The 15,738-nt window shown below is 39.1% G+C and overlaps 1 protein-coding gene across 1 annotated transcript in view; it reads left to right on the plus strand.

The window, feature by feature from the left end:
- Window positions 1-15,738, plus strand: part of LOC138829680 (zinc finger protein 717-like) — a 33,828-nt gene that overhangs the window by 7,105 nt on the left and 10,985 nt on the right. The window contains exon 3 of the mRNA XM_070026154.1: window positions 10,842-10,968. Coding sequence (XP_069882255.1) covers window positions 10,842-10,968 — 127 coding nt within the window. The remainder of the gene's footprint in view (window positions 1-10,841; window positions 10,969-15,738) is intronic.

Raw genomic sequence — 15,738 nt, forward strand, 5'->3', positions numbered from 1 at the left:
GAAGAGCTCAGCAACAGTGCCCATGCCTAGAGTTCAAGCCACATGATCAACAACAACAAAAAAAATTCACAATAATGCTTGTCATTTCTTTCAGATCCATTCTAATTTCCCTGTGTTTATTTCACTTACAGATTACTAGAAATACACTATTTAACTTTATTTATAACATATAGTTCTATTTCTCATGTTGATTTCTATACAGTTTGTCTTGAGATTTATTCTCAGTGTTCTGTCTTGGTAAATTTAATGACATCGCTTTAAACACACCATTTAGTTTAAGATAATGCTATCGATGTGTGTGTCCCTGCTAAGTTTTGGTCTGCTTGTTCTATCAGTAAGAGCTGTATTACTTCTCCAGTGACAATGGTGGATTAAAAAATTAGAATTCTGGGCTGGGTAGTTGGCTCAGTGGTAGAGTGCTTGCCTCATATGCATGAGGCCCTGGGTTCAATTCCTGAGCACCACATAAGCAGAAAAAGCCGGAAGTGGCACTGTGGCTCAAGTGGTAGAGCACTAACTAGCCTCGTAACTAACTAGCCTTGAGCTGAAGAGCTGAGGGACAGTGCTCAGGCCCAGAGTTCAGGCCCCACAACTAGCAAAAAACAAAAAAAAAAAGGAATTCTATGTCTTTTTTCTGTAACTGGAACTCAGGCCTGTGTACTCTCCTTAAACTTCTTCTGCTCAAGTCTAGCACTCTACCGGAGTAGTTAGGATGACAGGCATGAGTCACCAGCACCTGACTGACTGAACATTTCTATAAAATACCTTGGATATGTTATTTTACACACACACACACACACACACACACACACACACACACATACATTTTTATATACATATATGTATGTATATATATGTATGTATGTATGTATATATATATAATATATATGATAGTGTCCAGAGGGGTTGCAGTTACATGAGCAAGGTAATGAGTCATTTCTTATAGAGCATTTGTTTCCCCCTCCTTTGTTTTTCCCCTACCATCACTTTACTCCCCACTTCCCCAAGTCTTCCCACCCCACCAAAGTTGTAAATTTCCTTTTCAACATAGTTCCTTGTACAAGTCATTGTTACAATGGGCCATCCTGTATCCTTATTTCAGAATTTTGTTATTCCCTTCCCCTCCTCAATTAGAAATATGTATATACAAGATGCAAGACACCAGAATCAAAGACATTGACAAAAAGGTTTATGCTATGGCAGAAGAACATACAAAGAAACAAAAAGAAATCATATAGTACATTGTAAGCCCATCAAAAAGAACAGCAAGAAAAAATAAAATCTCTTGTGTCCCTGTCTTGGGCTTCATTTCCTTTAGCATCAGCTTATATGGCCATATGTACATAGCTTTTGACCTCTTCTGCTTGTCCTAGACATAGATTAGTTTTTGCAGATAAGGGAAACTATGATTTCCCTTACATTTAATTAGTGTATATTTGTTGAACAAAGGAGGTTCATTGTGCTATTTCCATTATGTATGTGAATGCACACTCATTCTCTTTCTTTAACAACCAGTGGGGTGGGAAGGCCAAGCCTCGCAGTGATGTCATCACCTAACGGTCTGGGCCACTGAAAGGGGCAGGGTGTACAAAATGGTTGAGTGGGTGGCTTGGTAGAGGAGGGTGAGTGGCAGTTGAAACTGTTGGAGGCGGGGAGGTGACATAGCCTATATACAGGCTGCATGTTTCCCATTAGCTGGGGTGGAGATTGAGATGGCAGAGTAAAGGACAGTAAGAGGAGCCTATTGCAACAGATCAGGGCCTGTGGAGAAGCCTGGAGCCTCTGGTGAGATGTCTGGAGAGGAAAGTGGCAAGGCTTAAGGCCTGCAAAGAGGCCTGTGTGGAGTGGAGAGGCCCGCAGAGAAGGAGGAAGGAAGCAAAAGGAAAAGCCTTCCCCTTTGGAGCTTGGCAGCTTTGGAGCATTGGAGCTTTGGAAATTTTCAGACTGACTAATAGGAGGTTTGCAGTCCAACTAGTAAGGTTGGGGCTGCCCATTGGAGGCTTGGAGGTTGAGGCTGCTCTTGGTTCTGGGTACCCAGCCATGCACAAGGTAGTTGCAGGCCCCTTTCTGGTGTAAGTAGTGTAAATAACATTCCTTTGTCACCTTTAACTGTGCTTTGATGGATTGTCATCACATTCCCTTCCTCATCCCCTTTCTCAAAACAATATGAACACATTCCATTGTTACATTTGCACAAACATATATAAGGTTTGTTTCATCATTCGGCCCTCTTTATCCTATCTTCCCTGCTCCTACTGGTACTCCTATCCTCAACAGAAACTGTTTTATGTTCCTAGTACTTGTTTATTCTTTTTAATTTTTACCATAAAGGTGATGTACAGACAGATCATAGTTCAATAGTCATGCATTGAGAACATTTCTTTTTGAACTGGGCTATTATTTGTTTTTTTATTTTTGTTAGCCCCGACCTTACTAGTTGGACTGCAGACCTCCTATTAGTCAGTCTGAAAATCTCCAAAGCTCCAAATTGTGCAAATTGGTTTCACCTTGGGACAGAGCCCACCCCAACAAAGTTGTTAATAAAGAAGCAACATTTTTGAGAAGGTTCCTACACTGATTGGTGAGGGCCACAGCACAGACTCGGGAGCTGATACTGCGACCTGGAGCAGCCCCATTCTTTGTTTTTTAAAGGCAAAATCCATGAGGTCGATCCTAGTCACTCGCAGGTGACTAGTGGGATTGTAACACTGGAAGGATTGTACACTCCTGCCAGACCACAAACAGGTGGCCAATAGCCAGAGTTTACCAAAAGCATGTGCAAAAGACAGGGTTATCTTAAGCACCTGGTGTCACCAGTTGGAGCCAGTTTACAATGTATCTGTCTCATGGGTGAGTCTTTAACTCAACAATCAATGGTCAGTTAGGTTGTTAAAGGAAGGGGGACCAGATGCATTTTTTCATTCTGGGAACTAGCCCCATCAAGTCTAAAATCCCTAAAACAAAGGCAAAGCTCAAAATGGCATCATACCAGCTGGGGCCTCATCTCAGGGTCCACTTCAATATTACAATTTTGGTTTAAGGATGTGATTATACACATATGCATACCTGTGTGGAAAAGGCACTGTGGCTCAAGTGATAGAGTGCTAGTCTTGAGCAAAAGAACTTCATGTACAATGCCAAGGCCCTGAGTTCAAATCCCAGGACTGGCAAAAAAAAAAAAATAGAATCTGTCATAAAATTATTCAGATACCTAAATGCCTTACACTGTTACTTCATATACATCTGCTATGAGACTAAGACCTATACAGTCCTTGTTCTCCAGATAGCTGATTTTTATATTGAATTGGCTCATGCCTATTTGTTGGTGAAATACTTAAAATTATGCAAATTTTAAAACGTTAATATTCAGAGAAAAACCTAGACAGGATAAGAGAAGAAGAGGGATAGAAAGGAGACTTGAACAAATTAAAAATAAAAATGCTTACAATATTATATGGGTATAAAGAGGTTGTACTGCTATTAAGTAATTTAAGTCTAAGAGGTTTTGAATTGAGTAATAAATTTCCGGATTAAGTGTGTACACAATGGGGGATAAGGTCTAATAATCGACTACGGGTATATCTGAGGATGAGCAGAACAGCAATTAAGTCACACAAAGAAGATCGAAAGAGAAGAAAAAATGAAGAGAATGAGAAGGAAAGAAAAAAAGGATCAAAAGGTCAGTAGAGCTAAATAAGAAAAAATTTTTAAAAGAAAAAAAAAGCTCACACATGTACTCCTAAAATAAAAATTATGAGAGTAAAAAAAAAAGTTAATAGAAAACAATTTTTTAAGTTAAAAATTTTAAAACTTTTAGAAAAAAAATTTTATGGAGGGTACAAAAAAAGAGTTTTTTTTTTATTTTTGGGGGGGAGAGGATGGGAAGATCCCTTTTGCCCTTAACCAGTCTCTTGTTACAGTCTGGTCCACTTGTGGTGTTTGATTTTCCTGTGGCTTGGTTGGTTTCTTAAGTCAGTTTGAGCAGGCAGAAAAATGCTCTGCTTTACCCGGGAGTTTGTGATCCTCCTCCCAGGCTAGTTCAATTGGAGGGAGATCTGCTTTGAGTATCACAAAAGAGGGAGATGTCTGTTTCCTCTAGTTTGGAGATGCTGTGATAAGCCTAGGTTCTGGGTAGGGTTGAGGCCTTTCAGCAAACAGTAGCTTTTCCTTGAGAGGAGGCTAGCTTCTGAGAGACTCACAGAGCCCAGCCTGGAGCCATTCTCAGGGTTTATGTTTACTGAATTTCAATTGATTGTCCAGGCTGCTGTAGGGAGGGGCAGCCTCTGTCTCTTTACCCAGTGAAGAAAGCCACTCCTGGGGCTGGGGCCCTGGGTGGAGCTGAACCTAGAAGGTCAGGTTAGGTTCCTGTGACCTGCTAAATGACTCTTTTGTTTTCTTCCAAGGCCTGAGTTGGAGCTGGCAGCTCAGCCAGGCCTTTGTCAGTATCAAAGATGGAGTGGGGGAGGGAGGGGTGGCCTTCCCTCCTCTGCTCCCTGAGAAGGAGTTAGGATGTCAGGCTTCTACTCACGCTGGAGTCTTGGTTCCTGAGTCATCTATGGTCTGCGAACTGCACAATGAAGATGTCTGCTCCTTTTCAGTTCTTACTGGTATTGAGTAGAATCCACTCAATCCGCCACATCTGGCGCCTTTGTCCCAGACTCTCTGTGTTGCAGGTATGGTGGCTACAGCCTCCGGCCTCCACTGCCACAGCCCCGGCTGCTGGCTAATGCTCAGATCTGTCTCCTTGCCTGAATTTTCCCTCTCTGGCATAACTCTCTGTACTGTGATGGCACACTTGGTGTGATTCTCTGGCTTAGGACTGTTCACTGGAACACTAAAACTGCTTTCTTTGCGACAGCTTGTTTAGCCTCCACCTTCTCCTCTGCCATCTTCCCAGAACTCTCCTCCAAACTTCTATTTTTTAAAGTTTTTCATTATGAAAATACTGTACAGAGGGGTTACAGGACATAATGAGTGCATTTCTTATCAAGCATTACCTCCTCCTTTTCTGTGTTATACTTTTGAGACAGGAGACTGCATCCCAGACATATTCCAGGCATGAAGTCCATCTTACCTAGCCTTCAAGGTCAACAGCATCCAAAGTTCATTCAGCTCCAGCCTTTCTAGCACTAAGGCAGGGGGTTGGCACTCCAGTCTCTTAACCAGCTCCAGAGTTGTCTGTTTTAAGTTTTCAATGGCCAGCTCTCAGTGTACTAAGTGCAGTGTGGGTGGAGTTCCAACCTCTCAAACCTTTTCCACTTTCAGCTCAGCTTCAGCATTCCCTACAGATAATTAAAACCTTCTACCTATCAATACACAGCAAAAAAAAAAAAAAAAAAAAATTGATGAGCCTGATCCTATTGTCTTTATCTGATCTAACTTCATTTGATGTGGTAGTGTAGTTTTATATCTTCTTCTTGCTCCATTTGAATAGTTTCATTCACTGCCAGTATAAGATAGAAGCTGGTTTTATATAATAAACAATGCAGTCACCAGGTTTTTTACATTTGAAATATCACTGGTAGCAAAAGGTGACCAACATCTGCTCAGTGATAGACTTTGATCTCTGAGGAACTCGCTACTAGATATTATATTTAGCAAAATGTCCTTGGGAAGCTACCTGGAGAACTGATTCAGAACATCGGAAGTGGCACACTGGCTCAAGTGGTAGAGCATTAGCCTTTAGTTGAAGACCTGAGGGACAGTGCCCAGGCCTAGAGTTCAAGCCACAAAACCGACAAAAAAAAAATACTTTGCATTTTTGGTCCCATGTGTGTTTGTTATTAATGCTATTTGTAGTTGTATGTTTCCACCTGAAATGTGGCTTAACGTTTGTTCATAAATTTTAATTTGTAATTTCAAGTGGAAAAATAGACACATATGGCACTTCTATCTCTGATCCAATTCAGAGTCTAAAATTTGATTTTTCCATATTCCTTTTTTCAAACAAGTTTTATTATTATTAGGTGTAAGTAGTTGTAAAAAGAAGTTGCCATTCCCCACCCCTTCTTTTTTTTTTTGTTTAAATTGAGATTAAGTGATTACATAAATTTCACATATGTCACAGTATTGTGAAACAGAGATGCTTAGTTGAAGTCAAAAACACATTTTCACCTTCACAAGGCAAATTGTCATTGTCATGGTCTATAAAGTTGGGGAATTTTATGAGCTTTGTCAATACAAATCATTCCATATTCCTTTTGAAGACAGGTCTTGGTAAGTAGTCCCGCATGCCCTTGAACTTGTTATGTAACCTAGCCTGGCTGGTCATCCTTTTTGAATTTCCCAAGTTCAGGGTGTATGGTGTGTTCCATCCAGTGTGGCTACATTAACCATTTTCAGTTCAGAGTTCACTGATAGTACATATGGCTGCATTGTTGTGCAGCCATCTCTTCCATCCATGTACAGCATGTTTCATTTTCCATGTATGAAGCTGTATAATCATTAATAGCTCCTTTTCCTCTCTACCCCAGTCTCTGGAACCATCTTACTTTTTGGCTCTATGACTTTGTTCATCCTTGGAAGCTCAGTAAGGGAAATCATACCATGGCTGTGCTTTTATGACTGCTGTATTTTACTTAGCTTAATGTATTCAAAGATCATCCCTGCTGTAAAATGTAGTAAACTTGTCTTCCTTTTCAATGACTTTATCTATTCTTTTATCTGTGTCTGTCTTTTGGTTCTTGTCAGTACTTGCTGACAAGTACTTCTCTTGCTTTCTCTTCTGCTGGGTACAAATCTAGAAATAGAAGTGCTGGACCATATTCCTATGTAATTCTCTATTTAGTTCTTTTTAGCTCTGTCCATACCATCTTTGATTGTTTTACATTCCTGCCAGACATGCACCAAGGTTCAAATTGAATTCACATCCTTCCCAGTCTTTGTTAGACTTTTGAAAGATTTTTGTTGTTTTTGTTTAAACCTGTCTATACTAACATATATAAAGTAGTTATTTCCGTAGAATTTTGATTTGAATTCTCCTGACTATTGATACTGAGCTTTGTATATTTCAATGAATTATTTGCAGTTTTGTGGGGTTTTTTTGAAGTGTTTTCAATCGTTTTCCCCATTTTAAAATCAGATTTTGTGTGTGGCAGTTTGTTGTAGAATTTTGTTTCATATTTTAGAAATTATTCCAATTGTTAGTGATATTTGGAAATATTTTCACTCAATCCATGCTTTTGCCTCTTTGTTGATCATGCCTTTTGATGGACCTAATCTTGTTTGGTTTTGCATCAGAACTTTTGGTGTCCTATCCAAGTAATAACTGTCAACTCTAATGTCATGAAGCTTTCCTGCCCTCCACTTTTCTCCTCCTCCTTTCCCTTTCCCTCTTTTTCCCTCTACTCCACTCCTCTCTTGTCCTTTCTTCTTCCTTCTTTTCCCTGCCCTTTTGTTCCCCTTCTCTCAGCCCTCCACTCATTCTCTTTTCTCTTTATGTGTCAGATGAGGACTTGCTGTGTTGCCACAATTGGTGTCTATCTTAGAAACTCATTTGCCACATCTACTTTACCCTCCACCATGCCTTTGTTGTGTAGTGCTGGAGCTTGAACTCCAGGTCTGCTTCCTCAGTCACTGTTGGCGCTGTCACTTGAGCCAGCTCCCACCTGTTGTCTAAATGTTTAATTAGAGTTGTCTATCCCGGCTGGCTTCCAAACCTCAGCATCCTTCACAGCTGGGGAAGGAGAACAGTCTTGTGCCTGAAGCCCTGCTTTTGTTTTTCTTGTCTGGAACATTTAACATTAACAACTAATTGGATACTACAATGAAACAAGATGATCATGTAGAACTAATATTCAACTTAAACTCAAATACTTCAGTTTCAAATTAGGTGTTTTATTTCTAATACTTGTAAGTGTTCTTCTAACTATGGAGATTTTGTTCACTCAGCAAATGGATTACACTAGCACAACTCCATGTAGCAATTATTTTATATTAATTTACTGTTTTCATAGAGGTGATGTACAGAGAGATGAAAATTCCATGAGTCAGGTAATAAGTATATTCCTTCACTTACAGAGTGCTCCATTCCCTTACTCACTCTCAATCACTCCCTTTCATCTCTACTTATGAGTTGTTCTATAGTTTACTTTCATCAGTTTCTCCTAACTATCCTCTGCTGCACTTTTCCACCTTATTTCCCTCCAGTTCTCTTTTGCCCTGTCTTTACAAGATGTACATATGAATACAGCATACATAACTTAAAATATTTATTTTTATTGCAAAGGTGAAGTAAGAAAGTGGCTGCCTTTATTATTCTATAAATTACAGTGTTAATGCCAGCTGCCGGTGCCTCACACGTTAATCTTTGTGACTCAGGAGGCTGAGATCTGATGTTCATGGTTCAAAGCCAGCCCAGGCAGAAAAGTCCATGAGACTCTAATCTCCAATAAACCACCTGAAAACTGGAAGTGCTGCTGGCCTTGAGCTGAATAGCTCAGCCACAGTGCCCATTCCCACAGTTCAAGCCCCATGACAAACAAAAAAAAAAAATTCACAATAATATTTGTCATTTCTTCCAGATCCATTCTGATTTCCCTATGTTTATTTCACTTACAGATTACTAGAAGTGCAATATTTAACTTTATTTTTATCATGTAGCTTTATTTCTCATGTTGATTTCTATAGTTTGTCTTGAGATTTATTCTTAATGTACTGTCTTGGAAAATGTAATGACATTGCTTTAAACACACCATTTAGGTTAAGATAATGCCATCAATGTGTGTGTCCATGCCAATTTTTGGTCTGCTTGTTCTATCAGTTAGTAAGAACTGTATTACTTCTCCAGTGACAATGGTGGATTAAAGAATTAGAATTCTATGCCTTTTTTTGGGTCTGGAACTCAGGGCCAGCACACTTCCTTGCTCAAGTCTAGCACTCTACCACTTGAGCCACATCTCCATTTCTAGTTTTCCTGTTCACATGGAACTAAAAAATTGAACCCGTGCATGCTAGCCAAGCACTCTGGAGTAAGCCACATTCCCAGCCCTAAATCTAGTACCCTGTTTTTTGGTACAATTAATTCTTTGAACGGAGGCCTTCCTATTTGCCTGGCAATTGCAATATTTATTGATGCATATGAGTATTCTACATACTTTTCTTTTAATAAAGTGATGAGTTTATATATTGGATCTTCATGCATTGTGAATCATGAATATGGTACTATAAGTTTTATTTCAACAAACTATTACAGAAATATTACATAAAATATATGACCAATATATTCCTTTATACTTACCTACACATTTACCATTTTAGTTTCTTTGTCCTACGTGTATATGTATGTGCACTCCTTTTGCTCTTCTCTTGAAGCACTTCTCTTGTAACACTCTTAAAATGTAGATGTGTAATGAATCAATTCTCTTTCCCTGATGATATCTTCAATCTACATTTTTAGAAGAGTTCCTCTGCCCAATGGATTGTAAATTGAATGTTATTTTCTTTCAATTCTTCACATATATATTTCCCTTTTGTGTGTTAGTCAGCATTCACCTCTGGTATAGCCAAGCATGGCTAGCTTGGCCATTCATCATTTGTAATAGGGTTCAGTGTGGTAGTCCAAAACCTCTCCATTTAGCCTCTGCAGGCAAATTAGCACTCTTATTTCCTTCCAACTTGTAAATTTTTCTTCTGTATTTTTAGATCACATCCCTCTTCTAATTTTTCTCTGTCTTGCTTGTCGTGGTCCTATTTTTCATTTTTTGTCATCTTGAATGTTCCTTAAGCCTCTATCCATCCTCCATCCTTCCATGAAGGCATATTTATGTGGACACTTACTTTTCATGAATCAGTAATCTGCTATGTATTCCATGTGATGTCCTAAATGTGTCGTGATTACTTATGAGATACCGTGTGTGTGTGTGTGTGTGTGTGTGTGTGTGTGTGTGTGTGTGTCTGTGTGTCTGTGTGTCTGTGTGTGTCTGTGTGTGTGTGTATTGGTTGGTTGTGAGGTTTGATTTCGGGACCTGAGCACTGTCCCTGAATTCTTCACCTCAAGACTAGTGCTCTACCACATGAGCCACATCGCCACTTCCGGTTTTCTGCTGGTGGTTCCTTGGTGATGAGTCCCACAGACAGTCCTGACTGGGTTGACTTTGAGCTGTGATCCTCACATCTCAGCCTCCTGAGCCACTGGGCCCTGGCTGAAATCATTGTTTTGTTGTTGTTTGGTTTTGTTTTTCATGTGGCTTGGACTCTGGGCCTGGGAGCTGTCCTTCAGCTCTTCAGCTCAAGGCTAGCACTCTACCACTTGAACTACAGCGCCACTTCCAGTTTTCTGGTGGTTTATTGAACATAAAGAGTTTCAGGGACTTTCTTGCCAGGCTGCTTTGAACCGCCATCCTCAAATCTCAGCCTCCTGAATAACTAGAATTATAGGCATGAGCCAGCAACGCCTAGCTGAGATCTCTTTTTAATAGAAGATCTAAATAGGGTTTTAAATGAGGCAGAATATGAAAATTCAGGAAAAATTATTTTTGTAATTCATTGTTACCCTGATCAGTACTAAACTTTACCAAAATGAGCTAAACACTCTTTCACACACCTACTTAGACTTTACTTTTGTCATGCCAGAACACTGTCTCCTTAGAATTATTATCTTGTCTCAATTGTTAGCAGCACAAATGTGTTCTCATATATCAGGGAAACTTTGTATTTTAATAACAAAGATGATAAGGTGGAAAATATTTCTGCTTTGATTTTCAGTTCCCCTAGTGTACAGGTAACACAAGAAGCTCCAAACATTTATGTAGACAAAAGCGTACCATATAGAAGAATGAAATTCCATATTTGGTGTTCTTATGACTCAGGGCTAAATACTTGATGGAAATGTGCCATTACAGAAGCTGGTGTCATTTGATGATGTGGCTGTGGACTTCAGCTGGGAGGAGTGGCAGGACCTGGATCTTGCTCAGAGGACCCTGCATAGAGATGTAATGCTGGAGACCTACAGCAACCTCTTGTCTTTAGGTGAGCAAAAGTCATTTTAACATACAAAATCAAGTGCCGTTTTCTTTTTTAAGTAGATATATAAATATGTTTCTTCAGTAGTGGATTCCAGTCCGTGGAATATAAGATTCCTGTCCATTTTTTCTTTTTTTTGTTTATTTATTTATTTATTTTGTGCTGGTCCTAGGTCTTTTTTTTTTTTTTTACTGTGAAAATACTGTACAGAGGGGTTACAATTACATGGGCAAAATAATGAGTACATTTCTTATCAAGCATTGTAGCCTACTCCTTTGTTTCCCCATCGCTTCCCACACTCCACCCACCCTCCCACGCAATCCTCCCCCCCCCCCACGCACCAAAGTTGTAAAGTTCGTTTTCTACATAACGACTTGTACATCTCATTGTTGCAATGGGTCCACCTGTATCCCTATTTAAATGATTTGTTTTTCCCCTTCCCCTCCACACATTATACCAACATCAAATACATTGAAAGCACGCCTTATACTGTGGGGGAGGGACATACAAAGGAACAAAGAAATAATCTTATAAATGTGTTAGAAACAATCGCATGAAAGAAAAAAAAACATTTGAATACATATCTTAGGGTTCATTTCCCTAATACCAACTTATCTGACCTTTTCTGCTTGACTCAGACGTATACTAGATATTGCAAATAAGGGAAACCATGGGACCTCTGTTTCTTTAGGCCTGGCTTACTTCACTTAATATAATTTTTTCAAAGTCTTTCCATTTCCTAACAAATGGGGCAATGTCATTCTTCTGATGGAGGCATAGAATTCCATTGTGTATATATACATTTTCTTGATCCATTCATCCACTGAGGGGCATCTGGGTTGGTTCCATATCTTAGCTATAGTAAATAATGCTGCAGTAAACATAGTCATGCTGGTAGCTTTAGTGTGGTCTTGTTTGTGAACATTTGGGTAAATGTCCAAAAGTGGGATTGCTGGGTCATAGGGGAGCTCTATGTAGTCTTTTGAGGAACCTCCATACTGCTTTCCAAAGCGGTTGAACAAGTTTACATTCCCACTAACAATGCAGTAAGGTTCCCTTCTGTCTACATTCCCTCCAGCATCTGTTGTTATTAGAGTTCTTGATTTTAGCCATTCTAACTGGAGTGAGGTGCTATCTCAATGTTGATTTGATTTGCATTTCTTTTATGGCTAGGGAGATTGAGCATTTCTTCATGTGTCTATTGGCCATCCTTCTTTCCTCTTCAGAGAAGTTTCTCTTAATCTTTAAGCCCACTTATTTATTGGGCAGTTATTTCGTTGAAGATTTGCTGTTGGGGGATTTAATTTTTTGAATTCCAGGTATATTTTAGATATGAGACCCTTGTCCATTGTATGGCTAGTAAAGATCTTCTCCCAATCTGTGGGCTTTCTATTGATCTTGCTAGCTATGTCCCTTCACATGCAGAAGCTCTGCAATTTCATGCAATCCCACTTGTCCAACCTTTCTTTGATTTGTTGTGTTTCTGGGTCTCTATTAAGAAAATTTGGGCCTGTGCCAAGGAGACCTAGGTTTTCTCCTATTCTATCCTGTAATGTTTACAGAGTGTCTGCTTTGACGCTGAGGTCTTTGACCCATTTGGAGTTGATTCTGGTGCAGGGTGATACATAAGGATCTAGCTTTAGTTTTCTACAAGTAGTTAACCAATTTTGCCAGTACCATTTACTGAAGAGGCTGTCTTTCTTCCATTCTATTTTTTTAGCCCCCTTATCGAAGATTAGATGGCTATAGGTCTGTAGGTTCATTTCTGGGTTTTCAATTCTATTCCATTGGTCCTGAGGTCTGTTCTTATGCCAATACCAAGCTGTTTTGATTACTATGGCTTTATAGTAGAGTTTGAAATTTGGTGTTGATATTCCTCCAGCAATGTTCTTTCTGTTGAGGATCGTTTTTGCTATTCAGGGTTTGTATTGTTCCGTATGAGTTTTTGGATTGCCTCTTCTGTTTCCTTGAAGAATGAGGTTGGAATATTGATAGGTATCTCATTGAATTTGTAGATAGCCTTGGGAAGTATTGCCATTTTTACGACGTTAATCTTTCCAATCCAGGAGCATTGAGTTTTTGCCACTTTCTAAGTTCTGTTTTAATTTCCTTTTTCAAGTTCTTAAACTTTTCATCATACAGGTCCTTCACTTGTTTGGTTAAGTTAATTCCTAGGTATTTTATTTTTTGTGGGGCTGTTACGAATGGAGTTGCTTTCCTAATTTCAGCCACACTTTTCTTATTGTTGGCATACAGAAAAGCCATTGATTTTTGAGGGTTTATTTTATACCCTGCTACTTTGCCAAAGTTTTGAATCAGCTTGAGTAATTTGGGAGTAGAATCTGTAGTATTCTTTAAATACAAAATCATGTAATCTGCAAGGTGGGAGAGTTTTACTTCCTCTTTCCCTATTTGGATCCCCTTTGTGTTTGCATCTTGTCTTATTGCTGTAGCTAGGCATTCTAATACTAGATTGAAGAGAAGTGAAGAGAGTGGACATCCTTGTGTCGTTCCTGAGTTAAGAGGAAATGGCTTTAGTTTTTCACCATTAAGTATAATGCTGGCTGTAGGTTTGTCATATACAGCCGTTATTGTATTGAGGAATGTTCCATTGGTTCCTAATTTTTCCAGAACCTTCATCATAAAGGGGTGTTGGATCTTGTCAAATGCTTTTTCTGCATCTATCGAGATAACCATGTGGTTCTTATCCTTGCTCCTGTTTTTGTGATGAATTATATTAATTGATTTGCGTATATTGAACCAGCTTTGCATCCCTGAAATGAATCCTGTTTGATTGTGGTGTGTGATTTTTTTTGGATGATTTTTTTGTTGAAGTCGATTGGCCAAAATTTTGTTGAGAAGTTTTGCAACAACGTTCATCAAAGAAATCGGTCTATAGTTCTCTTTCTTTGAAGAGTCCCTGCCTGGTTTTGGGATGAGGGTTATGAGGGCTTCATAGAATGTGTTCGGTAGTGAACTTTCTCTTTCAATTTCATTGAAGAGTTGGAGGAGTATTGGTGTGAGCTCTGCTTTGAAGGCCTTGTAAAATTGCACTGTAAAACCATCTGGTCCTAGACTTTTCTTAGATGAGAGGTCTCTTATTGCTGTTTCTATTTCAATGCTTGATATGGACCTGTTAAGATGGTTTAACTCATCCTGGTTTACTTTCAGCATGGCAGTATTTGCTAGGAAAAGGTCCATTTCTGCCAAGTTCTCAAACTTATTAGCATAAAGTTTTGAGAAGTATTCCCTTATAATGTTCTGAATCTTGGTTGTTTCTGTGGTGATGTTTCCATTCTCATCTCTGAGTTTATTTATTTGGGTGTGTTCTCTTCTTTTTCTGAGAAGATTTGCTAAGGGTCTGTCAATTTTGTTAATCTTTTCGAAGAACCAACTCTTCATTTTGTTCTTTCAATAGTCATTTGGGATTCTAATTCATTTAAGTCTGATTTAATTTTAATTATTTCTTTCATCTACTGGATTGGGGTTTATCTTGCTGCTCTTTTTCAAAGTGGTTCTGATGTCTCATTAAATTGTTGGTTTCGCGTAGGAACTCAGATCTATAAACTTGCCCCTGAGTACTGCCTTTGCTGTGTGCCAGAGGAGCTGGTAATTTGTGTGCTCATTTTTGTTGAATATCATGAACCTTTGAATTTCCTTTGTAATCTCTTCCATGACCCACTCGTGATTCAGCAGTGTGTTGTTCAGCCTCCATGTGTTACAGGACTTTCTTTGGTGGCTTTTGGTGTTCAGTTCTAATTTTATTCCTTTGTGGTCTTTGAAAATGCTGGGTATAACTTCAATGTTTCTGAATTTGGACAAGTTTGCTTTGTGGCCTGAAATGTGTTCTATTTTGGAAAATGTTCCACGTGCTTCTGAGAAAACGTGTATTCTGATGCTGCTGGATGAAATATTCGGTAGATGTCTGTTAAATCTAGTTGATCTATGCAGTTGTTTAGATCTGTGGTTTCTCTGTTGATTTTTTGCCGAGTTGATCTATCTAGTGGGAAAAGTGGTGTGTTAAAGTCCCCAACAATTAATGTCTTTGGATCTATGTGGATTTTGAGGGAAAGTAGTGTTTCTTGGATAAACTTGGGTGCTCCATTGTTTGGCGAATAGATGTTTAGAATTGTAATATCCTCCTGAAGGAGAGATCCCTTAATTAATATGTCGCGACCTTCTTTATCTCTTCTCACGAATTTTAATTTGAAGTCTATTTTATCTGATATTAGGATTGCAACTCCCGCCTGTTTATTGGGACCGTTTGCTTGGTACATTTTGTTCCAGCCTTTCACATTGAAAATGTGTTTGTTTTTATGGGCAAAATGTGATTCCTGAAGGCAGCAGATAGAAGGATCTTGCTTTTTAATCCAACTAGACAGTCTATGTTGCTTAATTGGAGAGTTAAGTCCATTAATGTTGAGAGATAGGACTGAAAGATATTTGGGAGTTCCTGCCATTTTATCCACCTTCTTGGGGGCTGCAGCTACTGGGTTCTTCCTATGGTTCTTGGATTCTGTTTGGGTGCGGTTTCTTGGCCTTTATTGTGGTCTTGTTGGTTTTCTATGTGTAGGACATCTTTAAATATCTTTTGTAGGGCTGGTTTGGAGGAGATATATTGTTTCAATTTTTGTTTGCTATGGAAGGTTTTTATTTGGCCTTCAGTTATGAAGGAGAATTTAGCTGGGTACAGTATTCTTGGTTGATCGTTGTTTCTCTTTTTGGCAGGACATACATCATTCCAGTCTCTTCTTTGCTTTAATTGTCTCTGCTGAG

This window comes from Dipodomys merriami, unplaced genomic scaffold (genome assembly GCF_024711535.1).
Source record: "Dipodomys merriami isolate MVZ:Mamm:240054 unplaced genomic scaffold, mDipMer1.0.p SCAF_175, whole genome shotgun sequence".
In the NCBI taxonomy this organism is placed as follows: domain Eukaryota; kingdom Metazoa; phylum Chordata; class Mammalia; order Rodentia; family Heteromyidae; genus Dipodomys; species Dipodomys merriami.